The 17,500-nt window shown below is 43.2% G+C and overlaps 1 protein-coding gene across 1 annotated transcript in view; it reads left to right on the forward strand.

Moving 5' to 3' along the window:
* The first annotated feature begins 952 nt into the window (after positions 1-952).
* Positions 953-17,500, forward strand: part of LOC143289087 (uncharacterized) — a 95,575-nt gene continuing 79,027 nt past the window's right edge. The window contains exon 1 of the mRNA XM_076597928.1: positions 953-1,107. Coding sequence (XP_076454043.1) covers positions 1,075-1,107 — 33 coding nt within the window. The 5' untranslated portion in view covers positions 953-1,074. The remainder of the gene's footprint in view (positions 1,108-17,500) is intronic.

A 17,500-nucleotide genomic window follows, 5' to 3' on the forward strand; every position in this document is an offset into this window, starting at 1 on the left:
ACCCCCCCCCCCCCCCCAACACACACACGAGCGCGCGCGCACGCACACTACCTCCACCTCCTCTCTGTTGCTAGTCATTGAATGGATTTTTTTCAGCTTTAAAAAAAAAAGAAGATTTTTTTGTTTGTTTGTTTTTTGTAGAGCTGCACCCAGAAGCTGCATTTTTTTTTCCACCACTGAAACCCGCACCTGGGGGTACAGTCAATTCAAATGTCATTTTCCATTGGAGAACAGCGCTTGTCGATCAAGCTGTTGTGAATGGCCTTTTCTCCAACGCCCAACCAATCAGCGCCCGCCTTTCTTTTCTTTAACTTTTTCCTTTTAGCCCCGCCCAGTTGATGAATATGGATGAGTTTTTACCTTTTGGACAAAGACTTGACTGACTGAGTGACTGACTAGCTTGCTTCGGGTTGAGCCTTGGCTTGTGTGTGGGTCATGGTGAATCCTCGGGTACGTCTGAGGCTAGAAGTGCCGTTTGCATTAAAAAGGAGAGAATACTTATGGATGGCTTCCGGTGATTATTGCCACGCTGCCGCCGGCCATTGCCAGTGGATCTACCACGACGGGTGACGTCCCTTGATTTTCGTTCTTATTTTCTTTTCTTTTTTTTCTCTTGCTTTTTCCTGTTTCGTTGTTTGGTCTCCAGCCACGCCAAGACATCAGACTGGAGGTGGCTATTGTACCAAGAGAGAGAGAGAGTGTGTGTTGGACGAAGTGGGACAGACAGATAGACAGACAGACAGGTTCGGAACGCGGAGCATTCGCTGCCATATTCCTAGAAACATCATGCTCTTTGTACTGAAGAAGGTCTGCTAGACTTCCAGACTTGTTTGTTCCAGTAAAAAAAAACAAAAAAAACAAACAAAAAAAACCCACACAACAGAACGTGCTTGCTTCTTAGCTAGCTCAGTGGTTGCGTCGGTTTATTGTTGTTGTTGTTGTGTTTAGAACTGGAATAGTCTAGTCTCCGCGTGACATCCCTGTGGATACTTTGCCAGGGGTGGTGGGGGACAGGTCAGTTGAGTGAGGCCACTAGTGACCGCGACCTGGACTTGGTGGTCAAGGATAGTCATCATGACCTTCACCTGGCCAAGAACTGCTACCAGGGTGAGTAGAAAGAGAGAGAGAGAGAGGGAGGGAGAGAGAGAGGGAGGGAGAGAGGGGAGAGAGAGAGGGAGAGAGAGGGGGAGGGAGAGAGGGGGAGAGGGAGAGAGAGGGGGAGGGAGAGAGAGAGGGAGAGAGAGGGAGGAGAGAGAGAAGAGAGAGAAGGAAAGAGAGAAGAGAGAGAGAGAGAGATGGGGAGGGCGTGTGGGAAAAGAGAGAAAGGGAGGGAAGGAGGGTGTGTTAGTGTTATGATTCGATGCTTCTCATCTTTGTTTTCCTGTTTATACCACCTCCTCTCTTTCTTGCTCTGTCTATCTCTCTATGTAATGGAATGACATGTATAATAATTCGGGTTTGTTTTTTTTTTTTCTTCTTTTTGTGTGCATGAATTGAATTCTTAGACACAGTGAAAAGAACATTAGATAAAGAGAGAGAGCGAGTGAGAGGGAGAGAGAGATAAAGAGAGGGAGAGAGAGAGAGGGAGAGAGAGATAAAGAGAGGGAGAGAGAGAGAGGGAGAGAGAGATAAAGAGAGGGAGAGAGAGAGAGAGGCGTGGGGGGGGGGAATGAGAGAGAGAGAGAGATACGGAGAGAGGGAGGATAGAGGGAAAGAGAGAGAGAAAGGGGGCGTGGAGGAAGGGAGAGAGAGGGAGGGAAGGGGGGGGGGAGGTGTTATGACTGATTCGACACTTTTCATCTTTATTTGCTTTCCTTTTTATAACCCCCTTCTCTCTTTTGCCCTGTCTCTATATCTATGTATCTTAGTATCTATCTGTCCATCTATCTATCTATGTAATGGAATGACATTTGTAATACTTCGGGTTTTTCTTTCTTTCTTTCTTTCTTTCTTTCTTTTTGTGTGCATGAATTCTTTGACACAGTGAAAAGAACATTAGAGAGAGAGAGAGAGGCGTGGAGGGGATGAGATATATATATATATATATATATATATATATATATATATATATATATATATATACGGAGAGAGACAGAGAGGAGAGATAAAGAGAGAGAGAGGAGAGAGAGAAAGACAGAGAGAGAGGGGGGGGGGGTGGGGGAAGGGAGAGAGAGGGAGGGGAGGGGGGGAGTGTTATGACTGAGTCGACGCTTTTCATTTTTATTTGCATTCCTTTTTATAACCCTCTATTGCCCTGCTAATATATCTATGTAGCTAAGTATCTATCCATCCATCTCTCTCTCTCTCTCTCTCTCTCTCTATATATATATATATATATATATATATATATATATATATATTCATCTATCTATCTGGTGGTATGACGATGATGCTGAACAAGCAAGGTTGCTCTGTATAATACTTCGGTTTTCTTGTTGTTCTTGTTGTTGTTTTTGTTGCGTGGAATGAATTCTTTGACAATTTGAAAAGAACATGAAAGAAAGAGAGAAGAGAGAGAGAAGCATGGGGGAGGGGGAGGGAGGGAATGAGGGAGTGCTATGATTCGATGCTTTTCATCTTTTACTTGATTTCCTTTTATAACCCCCTCCTCTCTCTCTTGTCCTGTCCATCAGTCTGTCTGTCCATCTATCTATCTATCTATCTATCTATCTATCTATCTATCTATTTAATGGGATGACACAAACACTGAACAGGGAAAATTGCTTGCACAATACTTTTGGCGTTTTTTGTTGTTGTTGTTGTTGTTATTGCATGACATGCATTCTTAGACATTTTGAAAAGAACGTTAGAGAAATAGAGAGATGGGGGCGCTGAGAAGGGGGAGAGGGGAGGGATGAGGGAGTGTAATGATTTGATGCTTTCCTGTTTATAACCCCCCCCCCCCCCCCCCCCCTTCTCTCTCTCTTGCCCTGTCTATCTATCTATCTATCTATCTCTCTGTCTAATGGGATGACACTGACACTGAACAGGCAAGGTTGCTTGTATAATACTTTGGTTTTCTTTTTGTTGTTGTTGCGTGAAATTAATTCTTAGACACTGTGAAAAGAGCGTTAGAGAAAGAGAGAGAGGAAGAGAGAGAGACACAGAGAGACACAGAGAGACACACACAGAGAGAGGTGGGGGTGGGGGGAGGAGAGAAAAGGGGGGTGGGAGGGTTCTGCTTCGATGCTTTTGTCCTCGTTTGTTTTCCTTTCATAACCCCCCCCCCCCCTTCATAGCTTTTTCTTTCTTTCTTTCTTTCTTTCTTTCTTTCTTTCTTTCTTTCTTTCTTTCTTTCATTCATTCTTTCTTTCTTTCTTTCTTTCTTTCTTTCTTTCTTTCATTCTTTCTATATCTATCTATCTATCTATCTATGTATCCATCTATCTGTCTGTCTGTCTATCTGTCTAATGGGATGGTACTGACACTGAACAGATAAAGCTGCTTGTATCATCTTTCGGTTTTGGTTTTGTTTTTTGTTGTTGTTGGTTGTTGTTGTTGTTGTTGTTGTTGTTTTTTTTTGGGGGGGTTGTTTGTTGTTGTTGTTTGTTTGTTGTTGTTGTTGTTTTTCATGAAATGAACTGTTAGACAAATTAACAACGACGAGAGAGACAGACAGACAGAGAGACAGAGACAGAGAGACAGAGAGACAGAGACAGAGACAGACAGACAGAGACAGAAAGAGAGACAGACAGAGAGAGAACGAGAGACAGACAGAGACGAGACAGAGAGACATAGAGAAACACAGAGAGACGGACAGACAGACATACAGGCAAACAGACAGAGAGACAGACAGACAGACAGACAGACAGAAACAATGGTGTTCTGTCAGACAGATGTCGATATGCCATAACTGATTTTTCCGCCTTTTTCGAGAAAATGAAACATTTGTCTCACTAAAGAGACGCTGTACTTTTTTTTATAACTTTTCAAAACAAAATTTTGTGCTCTTTTATGTTTGCCTGTCAATCTGTATGTCTTCCAAAATTACTTTCCCCGTACAAACATTGTCATTAATTTGGTTTTTGAAGTTTATTGGTGTGATATATTATGTCACCCATCTCTCTCTCTCTTTTCCTCTCTCTCTTCTCTCTCTCTCTCTCTCTCTCTCTCTGTATATATATATATATATATATATATATATATATATAATTGCATGAAGGGAGAGAGAGAGAGAAGAAGAAGAAGAGAGAGAGACAGAGAGAGAGAGAGAGAGAGAGAGAGAGAGAGAGAGAGAGAGAGAGAGAGAGAGAGAGAGAGAATTACACACAGAGAGAAATCTGCCTCTCTAGTTCTATCATCTTATGTGTATTGTTTCATCCAAGTACTGTCTATATGTTTATTTGCTTTATTTGTTTGTTTATTTATTACTGGACATTTTGCATGGGTAAGCGAGTACAAATATACCGAGTCAGAGAATACACCCCAGGGCATATTCACGCAAAGAAAGAAAAAGAGAGGGAGGGTAAAACGCAAAGAGAAGAGGTGCTTGAGAGACAGTAAAAACGGATCATATAATACAGAGACGCAACCAAAACACCACTTAGTTCATGCACACTCTCTAGATTCGACTTTTGCAACTCTCTTCTCATCGGTTGTCCGACAACACTCCTCAGACCACTACAGCAGGTACAAAACTCCGCTGTCGAACTGATTTATAAAGCAAGAAGATCCGCACACTGCACACCCCTTCTGAAAGAGTTGCACTGGTTACCCATGGAGTAAAGAATCAAATACAAAGCCGCCTGTCTCTGCTACCATGCCATATATGGAACTGCACGATATATCTCTCTGACATCTTTCAAATCTATGTACCCTCACCGTTCTCTTCGCTCTGCTGTCGATGATAGAACCTTCTGCGTCCCAAAATACAAAAGAGAAAAGCCTTTTCATCATCTGCTGTTCAAATATGGAACTCTTTGCCTCACCACGTCCGTCACAGCCCCTCACTGCCTTCCTTTAAATCTGACCTCCAGACTTTCCTCTTCCAGCAGCATTTCCTCCAGACCCTCTCTCGTACATGAAAGTAGTTAGTTGATTGTGTAGGTATATTATTTGTAACGCTGTATTGTGTGTGCATCGAATGTATGGATGTATGGATGGATAGGTGGATGGATAGGTGGATGCATGTATGCATATATGTATGTATGCATGTATGTATGTATTGTACCTACGAGTTTGTATGCGCATATAAATTATATGTTTATTGTGCGTGATTGTCAGTTGAGGACTGTGTTTCGTGTGCGTGTGTGTGTGTGTGTGTGTGTGTGTGTGTGTGTGTGTGTGTGTGTGTGTGTGTGTGTGTGTGTGCGGGTTGTAAAGCACTTTGTGGAATGAGGAAAGCGCTGATAAATGTCCAGTTGTTGTTATCATTGTTATCATTATTTATCAGTTAATTAAGAATCAAATAAATCAATCAGTAATGAAACAAACAGAATAAGTAAATGAATGAATGAATAATAATAATAATAATAATAATAATAATAATAATAATAATAATAAATACTCATGCATGCTTGCGCACGTGGGTATGTAGACCTACGTGTGTGTATGGGTATGTATGTGCATGTCATTTCAGACCACACGCGTGGTTGGAATAGGCTGTATATATTTTATCAACCATGTCTTTCTTTCTTTTCTTTTCTTCTCTCTCTCTCTCTCTCTCTCTCTCTCTCTCTCTCTCTCTCTCTCTCTCTCTCTCAAGGCCTGACTAAGCGCGTTGGGTTACGCTGCTGGTCAGGCATCTGCTTGGCCGATGTGGTGTAGCGTATATGGATTTGACCGAACGCAGTGACGCCTCCTTGAGCTACTGATACTGATACTGATCTCTTTCTCTCTCTTTCTCTCTCTCTTCTCTCTCTCTCTCTCTCTTTCTCTCTCTCCCTCGTTCTCTCTCTCTCTCTCTCTCTCTCTCTTTCATTCCCTCTTTCTCTCTCTCTTTATATATATATATATATATATATATATATATATATATTTCTCTCGCTCTCTCTCTTGCCACATGTTCACAGCTTTATTATACCTGTCAATATCCAAGAAGCATCGACAACAACAAGTAGGTCTATAAATCTTTTTGTTTTCTCTCTCTCTCTCTCTTTCTCTCTTTTCTGTACAATCATATCACGGCTTCCTCGTGTGAATGTAGCACTTGTATCATGACAATTATTTCAACAACAACAAGACCATGGAAAAAATCAAACAAACATCCCCCCCCTCGTTACACACACTTCATCTCTTTTGTCCACAATGACCATGTCTCCCGCTGTTCTGCATTTCTTCTTAACTCATCACGAACACCAGCACTTCTCCTGTACATGTGTGACTTCCGGTAACGTTCAGCAAATCACTTGTCCGTACATTGTACTAGGAGGAGGAAGAATTTTGTTGAACGTCCCGTCAGTATTTATGAATACATTAATTTGAGAATTATCGGTTAGAAGGGGTGGGAGATGTGAATGAATGAAGGGTTGGGGGAAACTGGGAAAATGAGGGTGAAATGACGATGAAATTCAAAACAAATTTCTAAATACAATTAGAGGAGATTATTTAAATGACTTCGTAAAAGAGAAGTTAAACTGACAAGCGAAAGAACTGATAATGAATGCAAAAAGTCAAAAACATCAACGTTCTCAGTCACTTGTGAAGACACACTTTCGTGTACACAAGGCTTCATCAAGCTACAGTAAAAAAAATATATATATATTATTATATATATATATATATGCTTAATTGTCAGGTTACTGAAGCTGAACAATACTTGGTCCGTAATGAATTTGATAATAGTCTGAGAGCTAAACTCAGAATTGGTCTGCGAATCGAACCAAAGTCTGAGAGAGTCAACTGACGAGGTTTTAGACTTGAATTCAAGCACCCTAGTATATTGCTTATTTCCTTGTATGACAATGGGCAATATACTTTTATACTTTTATACTATCTGTATAATTCTTTGCTCCCCCTTTTGCTGCCCTGTCTGCTTGGTCGTTATAGTGTACATTATGCTGCTTGAATGACTGAAAATGAAGAGAGAAAAAGAAGAGGAAGAATTCTGAAACAAACCAACAACAACGACAACAACAACAACAACAAAAAAGAGAGAGAGAGAGAGAAAAGCGAAAACAGATAAAAAGGAGAGCAAAATAATGGGAGTTAGGATGAGTGGAAGTGAGGAGGAGGGAAAGAGAAAATGAAAGACAAGACAATTAACTGGAACGTGTCTGACTGAATGGTGACACGTTGTTTCTATACATACCGTCACTGATAACTGAGCCCACCCCCCCCCCCCCTCTACCCCACCCCCCCACCCCCAACCCCACTCTTTTCTTCATATTATATTTAACTCTTTGGCTGCTGAAACTTCGCGAAAGAAGACCCCTGTACCATGATCTTCAAAGGCAGTTACTACTGTGTGTGTGTGTGTGTGTGTAAGCGCGCGCGCGCGCGTGTGTGTGAGTATACTTCTGAATGGTGTCACTGATTTTTCGCTGAATGAAAGCATTGCGACGATCTCGATAAGAAAGGAGTTCAAATCCAGAGTGCTGACTGACGACCTGACCTGTAAGCTGCGGTTCATCACAGCGAGGTGACAGTCCTTCAGTGAGGGAGCATGCCTGTCAACAGCAGTGAAGGGGTTAATGTCATCAAAACAAAGGAGTGGGACATCGTGGTGAGGGGGGACGAGTTTTGTTGTTGTTGTTGTTTCATGCAGGAACGTATGTGCACGTTACATGATAACAGCCACCTTGTCGGATTCCACAAACCCGTCATAAGTCCACAGTTGTTGTGTTTTTTTGACTCACTTGTGTAAACAAAGTGAGTCTATGTTTTAACCCGGTGTTCGGTTGTCTGTGTGTGTGTGTGGTAAACTTTAACATTGCCTTTTTCTCTGCAAATACTTTGTCAGTTGATACCAAATTACGTATAAAAATAGGACAAATTCAGTTCTTTCCAGTCATCTTCTTTAAAACAATATTGCACGTCTGGGATGGGCACAAAAAAATAAAAAGTGAAGCCTAATTATATGCGAACTGCATTTACTGTTATATTTATATTTTTTGTATTCTCTAAACTTGACACTTTGATCTGATATTCTGACCCAACAACAAGAGCAGTCATTATAATCATTTTTTTTGTTCAAACAGGAACTTCTTTTGCTAAGCATGGAAGTTTTATTTATTTTGCAAACGTTTTGGTGCAGATAATAAAAAAGGGAAAATACTCTGTAATTAATGCTAGGGGACTTAATTCGCTTTAAACTGATCTTTCTCATCTTAAACATTACATTTTTAAATTATACTCAATACATAAAAAGCTTGGATTTTTTTCTTAAAGTGTATCAAGTGAGTCTTGAAGGCCTTGCCTCTCTTGTGTTTTTTGTTTTGTTTTTGTTGTTGTTGTTGTTGTTGTTTTTTTGGTTTTTTTGGTTTGTTTGTTTGGTTGGTTGGTTTGTTTGTTTGTTTGTGTGTGTGTGTGTGTGTGTGTGTGTGTGTGTGTGTGTGTGTGTGTGTTTTTGACGAGACGATAAACAGAGGTCCTGTATGCAACATGCACATCACTGTCACTGTCACTGTCACTAGTCCACAAAAACCTGGTGTAGTCATGTGGGGGCGCTGCAACTACTGAACGCATCCCCAACATTCTCCAGTTCTGGCGGTCGTGGGATAGGGGCCTGAGTTTCAGTGTCGGTCCATTCAGTGACGTTGTCTGCCCGCTTCTCCAGCTGTCTCCTTTCCCCTGCACTGTTCCCTGAAGGACGGATGATTTTGGAGAGTCATTTGGATCTGGTCACGTGGCCATACCATCTCATTTTCTTTCTTTTTTCCCCCAGTGTTGTCAAGAGCTCTGACCACGGTAAAGGCCTACTGATCACAGACCTCGTCAACCACTACATAGTGCACATAAAAGAACCCACGGCAACACAAGGGTTGTCCCTGACAAAACTGTGTAGAAACATCAACTTTAATAATATAACAAACACAACATGCAGACAGAATAAAAAGGTGTCACTACACGGGAAGAGCAGCCTGAGTGCACACAGAGAAATCTGTAACGACCGTCCTCTTGGCAGTCGATAATTGTCAGGAAGATGACTCAATCTGTGTTCCCAGCGATGAGAGAGCAAGCGGCTCCGCAGTCCGAGACTGGAAGCACACAGGCATCCACAGGTGTCACAACGAAAGTCTGTTGTCTGGGGAGGGGCAGACGCTGCTATGTGACGTCTGTCTCTCGCAGCAGCGAGATGTTCTGGCCCGTCCTCGTCAAAGTCAGCCGTCGATCTGGAGATGAGAGACGTCTGTGGCTGGTCTCTTTTATCGCGGAGACTTTCAAGTTCGCTCCGAAGTTCAAGTTACGGCCAAAACAAAAGTAAAACAATGTTATATAATACAGTACATGATATGGGCAGAGATGAAATCAAGATACGTTGTGAAAGATGAAAAAAAAAAGGGGGGAGGGGTATGGGGGGGGGGGGGGGATAAAGGGTTCGTGTGAACTTCCCAACTGACACAGTCATTGACGTTCACATGCACGTTTCTAAAAGAGAAGCAAAAAAGAAAGAGGAGAAAAGAAATAAAAGAAAACATTAGTTGCACCAGATTTCCTGCAACTTTCTAGTAGGCTGTCTAGCTCCATTTTGTTTCCAGATCCACATAACCCTCATGGATCCTAATCATATTTGCCACGTGCCAAAAATGCAGACTCTCTTCCATCACATACACACAGAAGGAGAGAGATGGAGACGGACGGACAGACTGACAGCGAGATAGATAGATAGATAGACAGACAGACAGGAAGACAGAGTGAGTTCTTGAACAACACGAGGTGGTAAAGACTTGTCAACACAAAGTGTCTAACCACTGAAGATGATTCATGACAATTCAGCGGTCCTCCCCCCTCACTCACATCCCCAGTGCCCCCCCCCCCCAACTCCCTCCCCACTTGCCGGGTGGTAGACCACACGGTGTCCGTTTATAGTTATGACACCAGACAGACAGACAAACGAACAGACAGACGGACAGCAGAGAGGCAGAAGGACGTAGATGTTATCAAGGAAAGGTTTATAATTCCTTGCACACACACACACACACACACACACACACACACACACACACACACACACACACACACAGAGAGAGAGTCCCCCACCCCTCCAGTACCCGCCAAGATGAGATGATTCATGGCAGTTAATACTTTACGGCCCCCATTTTTCTGTGCGCTGGAACGCGCGGTACTCTCCGGTTCATGGTTATGACACCCCAGCCAGCTAGCTGTGGACCAGGCTCTACTGGACAAGCTGAGCTACATACATAAAAGGCCTATAAACTTTAAAAGCCTTTGTAGGTGGTGGTGAATGTACGCCATGTCTCTTTCTGTCTCTGTCTGTATGTCTGTCTGTCTGTCTCTGGGTATATGTTCAGGATTACGAAACTGAAGAGGAGATGCAGGACAAATGCTTTCTTCATTGCACAGACTTCAGTGAGACTCACTGTTGTCTTTCAACGGTTAAAATCCCCCACCCCTTCCCCCCAAAACATCCTCCTTAACCTTCCTTTTCTTCGTTCCACAACTCTCGTCCCTATCGTTGTTTGTCCATGACTTTCACTTCCAGTTTCTCAATAGGAGGCGTCACTGCGTTCGGGGCAAATCCATATATACGCTACACCACATCTCCTAGGCAGATGCCTGACAACAGCATTAACCAACGCGCTTTTCATGTCTTGAGTGCATGCATATTTGTGTACCATATCTGAGTGGATTTTGTTGGGGTTTTTTTGGGGTTTTTTTACATAATTTTGCCAGGTCTTGAGTGTATGCATATTTGTGTACCATATCAGAGTGGATTTTGTTTTTTTTGGGTTTTTTTACATAATTTTGCCAGGTCTTGAGTGCATGCATATTTGTGTACCATATCAAAGTGGATTTTGTTTTTTTGTTTTTTACATAATTTTGCCAGGTCTTGAGTGCATGCATATTTGTGTGCCATATCAGAGTGGATTTGTTTTTTGTTGTTGTTGTTTGTTTGTTTTTTTACATAATTTTGCCAGGTCTTGAGTGCATGCATATTTGTGTACCATATCAGAGTGGATTTTGTTGGGTTTTTTTGGTTTTTTTTACATAATTTTGCCAGACGACATTTTTTTGTTGTTGTCATGGGTTCTTTTTCAGTGGGCCAAGCGCGTGCCGCACACTAGACATCGGTTTATTGTGTCATCCGAAAGACTGGAAGTTCAGTTTGATTTTCCAGTCACACTTGGGAGAAAGGGCGAGACCGGGATTCGAAACCGGACCCTCACGGACACTGTACTGGCAGATGAGCGTCTTAACCATTCTGCCACCTTCCTCCTCCTGGGCTTTATTGTACTGTACACAAATGCAAATAACGTTGATGTTGTGAATATTTTGGCTTTCACGTGGCTTTTTTGGTGTTGTTTTGTTTGTTTGCTTGCTTTTTTTTTTTTTTTTTTTTTTTTTTTTTTTTTTCATCTTCTTTTTTTTCTGTTTACACAGAGGTCCGGAAAAGCGTATTGTGATTATTCCTTTCCCCTCTTGAAATAAAATTCCGTTCGTTTCGTTTCGTTTCGTTTTTAATGAACATCCTGGTCAATGTCATTTTCAAAAGAAAAACGGTGATTTGTCAACCTGTTGAAACCTTCACCGACAGCAACAACCGAAAGTCGCTTTAATCTTCTATGCAGACATAACTAGGCAGCAGAAATATCTTGGAGTAAGGGGGTGTGGGGGGGGTGGGGTCAATCTTGCGGGAGTAATTCCGGTACGTACACCGCTGTCAAAGAAAAAATGCCATATGAACAACGAGACCAGGTATGCAGTGCATTCAGTCTTACACTCCAGGAGATAAGAACTATTGTATGGTACACAGGTGTTCTGGGTACACTGAATCATAAATTGAAATACCAAGCATATTAACTCCTTTTTCTTCAATTGAAGTTATACAGATGAATGACCGATTTGTTCAGCAGCACATACATAATCACTTACCAGCTGAAATATGAACCAAACCATTCAGACTCAGTCAATTATTGTGAGATACCACGCCGTATTTTAGTGTACAAAATTATAGAATGGCAACGGATAAAAAAAAATTCATTTGAAAATCAGCAATATAGTTTTGTAGTTCGTTGTGTTTGAGTGATTCTAAACGAGTGCTATCTGAACCACTACAAAGGAAGGAATAATTATCTGTTGACCAAAAAATGAATAACCCCAAAGAATGTTTTACTAACTGGGTGTACAGACACCGAGTATTTGTGTTTCTTTTTATCACAACAGATTTCTCTGTGTGAAATTCGGGCTGCTCTCCCCTGGGAGAGCGCGTCGCTACACTGCAGGGCCACCCATTTTTTTTGTATTTTTTCCTGCGTGCAGTTTTACTTGTTTTTCCTATCGAAGTGGATTTTTCTACAGATTATTGCCAGGAACAACCCTTTTGTTGCCGTGGGTTCTTTTACGTGCGCTAAGTGCATACTGGACACGGGACGTCGGTTTGTCGTCTCATCCGAATGAGTGGTAACAGCGTTAAAATCTCCGTCCAAGGATCCTGGGGTCAATTCCTATAACGGGTTCTAGTGGGTTAACTCTCTCCATACGAACGGCGAAAGAGACGACGTTAACAGCGTTTCACCCCAATTACCATCATCAAAATATTGCAAGTGCAAGGCTCTTATACTGAAGAGGTGAATGTTGACAAAGAATACAACAGTTCTGTCGACGGAAGCTAAAGGTTGGGTCATTCGGACACCCACTGGACATCCGAGGGGTCTGTGTAGAGGAGAAGAGAGGACTGGCCGTACTGAGTGGGTTAAGGGTGTGCAGACTTGCCTGGACATTACTTTCTTTCTGGTGTATGTACGCGCAGAAGATCAAATACGCACGTTACATGCCCAGTAATCCATGTCAGCATTGGGTGAGTTATGGGAACCTGAACATACTCTGCATGTACATCCCCGAAAACGGAGGATGGCTGTCATAACGGCTGGGGTAAAAACTGTCATGCACGCAAAGGTCCACGTGTGGATAGGAGTGTGCATGGAGAGTTGCAGCTCTGAACACAGGAAAAAAAAACTGGAGGAACAAAAAAGCTTCCAAGACAGACATTTCCCATTCAAAAGCCTTCTGCTCATTATCAGACACACATCAACATGGATGTACGTCAATAGTCTTATAATGATCAATGGCGATGCGGTACCATTCTTGTTGTCATCATTCTCAATCAGCATTTCAAAAGAACTATTTTCTTTCTTGCTTTGTTTGTCCTCCCGGATCCCCCCCCCCCCCCCCCCATGTTTCTTTACAGCTGATCAATGCTCATTTCCGACAAAGTCTTACGCACTAAAGAAAGTAAGAGGCTCCCGTCTTTGTCTAAGGGAAAGCTTAGCTGTGGGACAAACTTTGGCATAGATCAGTCGACCCGTAAAATTCTGGGAATGAGCAAACATTTCACAAAGTCCATTGAGTGATATCCTTTAACTGCACCTATAATACATTTATTTCAAATATTCATCTTTGATCCCCCGACCCCCCTGCCCTGAACCCCCAAAAAACTCATCATACAACAAGCCTCACCCCCGCTTCACCAACACCCACTCTCTCCTACCTTTTTATCTATTTAATTTTGACATTCAAAAGTGAAAACTGAAGCTTATGCTGGGGGTTTACACTGACCATTGTGTGTGACGGGACATTAACCCCTTGACTGCTGTTAATTAACGTGCAAGGTCGTACACTGAAGGCTGTCGTGTCACTGTGGTTATAATTGAGCTGACATGCCGGGCTGATTGATAGTCACCGTTCTTTTGGTTTGACTTCTTTTCTCTATACTCGGGGATTGCGTCACTTCGTTCAGCAAAACCAGTGACACCATTTAAAAGTACACACACACACACACACACACACACACACACACACACACACACACACACACACACACAAAGTAATGACAGCACTTCAAGGTGGCAGAAATGCTGAGACGCTTATCCGCCAATACAGTGTCCGTGATGGTCCGGAACCCGATCCCTTTCTCGGCCTTTTGATTGGAAAATCAAACTCAGCGTCTTATCATTCGGATTGAGACGATAAACCCGAGGTCCCCGTGTGCAGCACGCACTTTAGCGCACTGAAAGAAGAACCCACGGCAACAAAAGCGTTGTCCTCTGGCAAAATTATGTAAACGAAATCCACTCTGATAGGTACACAAAATATGCATGCCTTCACTGCCTGGCTTTTACGCATTGGGTAGGCGTAGCGTACATGGATTTGTCCGAACGCAGTGACGCCTTCTTGAGAAACTGAAACTGAAAGCCACAGTGATCTGATTTTGCCAAGGTTCAGCAGCATCTACAAGGGGTTAAAACAGAATTCCTCCCCACAAACATTGACGTACTCTCATCGCAATAACACAGTGTGGGTTTTATGCTTGTGGACGAACTGAATGTGTTGCCCCCCCGCTCTCTGTCAGACATTCATGATACGGTGGGAGTTTAGTTACAGTTATCTGAGGGTGTGTTTCTGCGCGACACACTTTATATGCTGCTAAATGGAGGGGGGCGGGGGGGGGGGGGCGGGGCGGGGGGTTGCAAGCTTTCTGTGTGTGTGTGTGTGTGCGCGCGCCCAGAGAGACAGACGCACAGACTTACAAAGACAGGCAGATGGACAGATATAGAGAGGGGCTGAGGACAAAGGTCGAAACAAATTACACACCTGAAACCAACTAGTTATCAATTAGCTTCTTCTTCTTCTTCTTCTGCGTTCGTGGGTTTTTACCCCGCCATGTAGGCAGCCATACTCTACTTTCAGGCGTCTGTATGCTGGGTATATTCTTGTTTCCATAACCCACCGAACGCTGACATGGATCACAGGGTCTTTAACATGCGTATTTAGGTGTGGGTTCGGGCACTAGCAGGTCTGCACATATGTTGACCTGGGAGATCGGAAAAATCACCCTTTACCCACCAGGTGCCGTCACCGAGATTCGAGCCCGGGACCCTCAAATTGAAAGTCCAACGCTTTAACTACTCGGCTATTGCGCCCGTGTTATCAATAAACAAATAACTACAAACAAACATACAAAACAAATAAGCAACAACGAAAAGGATAGTGGTACGCTGGAATAACTTCTTGTTCTTCACTTCACTTCAATTGCCCCTTTGTCTAGATGACCGTTAGGACACCACAGATATCCTGTCAACCTTAGTCTAGATGACCGTTAGGACACCACAGATAACCTGTCAACCTTAGTCCGGGTGACCGTTAGGACACCACAGATAACCTGTCAACCTTTGTCTGGGTGACCGTTAGGACACCACAGATAACCTGTCAACCTTAGTGTAGATGACCGTTAGGACACCACAGATAACCTGTCAACCTTTGTCTGGGTGACCGTTAGGACACCACAGATAACCTGTCAACCTTAGTCTAGATGACCGTTAGGACACCACAGATAACCTGTCAACCTTTGTCTGGATGACCGTTAGGACACCACAGATAACCTGTCAACCTTTGTCTAGATGACCGTTAGGACACCACAGATAACCTGTCAACCTTTGTCTAAATGACCGTTAGGACACCACAGATAAACTGTCATCCTTAGTCTGGATGACCGTTATGACACCACAGATAACCTGTCAACCTTTGTCTAGATGACCGTTATGACACCACAGATAACCTGTCAACCCTAGTCTGGATGACCGTTAGGACACCACAGATAACCTGTCAACCTTTGTCTAGATGACCGTTATGACACCACAGATAACCTGTCAACCCTAGTCTGGATGACCGTTAGGACACCACAGATAACCTGTCAACCTTTGTCTAGATGACCGTTAAGACACCACAGATAACCTGTCAACCTCAGTCAAGATGACCGTTAGGACACCACAGATAACCTGTCAACCTCAGTCAAGATGACCGTTAGGACACCACAGATAACCTGTCAACCCTAGTCTGGATGACCGTTAGGACACCACAGATAACCTGTCAACCTTTGTCTAGATGACCGTTAAGACACCACAGATAACCTGTCAACCTCAGTCAAGATGACCGTTAGGACACCACAGATAACCTGTCAACCTCAGTCAAGATGACCGTTAGGACACCACAGATAACCTGTCAACCTCAGTCAAGATGACCGTTAGGACACCACAGATAACCTGTCAACCTTAGTCTAGATGACCGTTAGGACACCACAGATAACCTGTCAACCCTAGTCTAGATGACCGTTAGGACACCAAAGATAACCTGTCAACCTTAGTCTAGATGACCGTTGTGAGCACTACAGATAACCTGTCAACCTTAGTCTGGGTGACCGTTAGGACACCACAGATAACCTGTCAACCTTAGTCTAGATGACCGTTGGGAGCACTACAGATAACCTGTCAACCTTAGTCTAGATGACCGTTGGGAGCACTACAGATAACCTGTCAACCCTAGTCTAGATGACCGTTAGGACACCACAGATAACCTGTCAACATTAGTCTAGATGACCGTTGGGAGCACTACAGATAACCTGTCAACCTTTGTCTGGATGACCGTTAGGACACCACAGATAACCTGTCAACCTTAGTGTAGATGACCGTTAGGACACCACAGATAACCTGTCAACCTTAGTGTAGATGACCGTTAGGACACCACAGATAACCTCTCAACCTTAGTGTAGATGACCGTTAGGACAACACATATAACCTGTCAACCTTAGTCTAGATGACCGTTAGGACACCACATATAACCTGTCAACCTTAGTCTAGATGACCGTTAGGACAACATATATAACCTGTCAACCTTAGTCTAGATGACCGTTAGGACAACATATATAACCTGTCAACCTTTGTCTGGATGACCGTTAGGACACCACAGATAACCTGTCAACCTCAGTCAAGATGACCGTTAGAACACCACAGATAACCTGTCAACCTTTGTCTAGATGACCGTTATGACACCACAGATAACCTGTCAACCTCAGTCAAGATGACCGTTAGAACACCACAGATAACCTGTCAACCTTTGTCTGGATGACCGTTAGGACACCACAGATAACCTGTCAACCTTTGTCTAGATGACCGTTATGACACCACAGATAACCTGTCAACCTTTGTCTGGATGACCGTTAGAACACCACAGATAACCTGTCAACCTTAGTCAAGATGACCGTTAGGACGCCACAGATAACCTGTCAACCTTTGTCCGGGTGACCGTTAGGACGCCACAGATAACCTGTCAACCTTTGTCTGGATGACCGTTAGGACACCACAGATAAACTGTCAGCCTTTGTCTAGATGACCGTTAGGACACGACAGATAACCTGTCAACCTTTGGGTGACCGTTAGGACACCACAGATAACCTGTCAACTTTGTCTGGGTGACCGTTAGGACACCACAGATAACTTGTCAACCTTAGTCTAGATGACCGTTAGGACACGACAGATAACCTGTCAACCTTTGGGTGACCGTTAGGACACCACAGATAACCTGTCAACCTTAGTGTAGATGACCG

This window comes from Babylonia areolata, chromosome 13 (assembly GCF_041734735.1).
Source record: "Babylonia areolata isolate BAREFJ2019XMU chromosome 13, ASM4173473v1, whole genome shotgun sequence".
NCBI classification, from domain to species: Eukaryota; Metazoa; Mollusca; class Gastropoda; order Neogastropoda; family Buccinidae; genus Babylonia; species Babylonia areolata.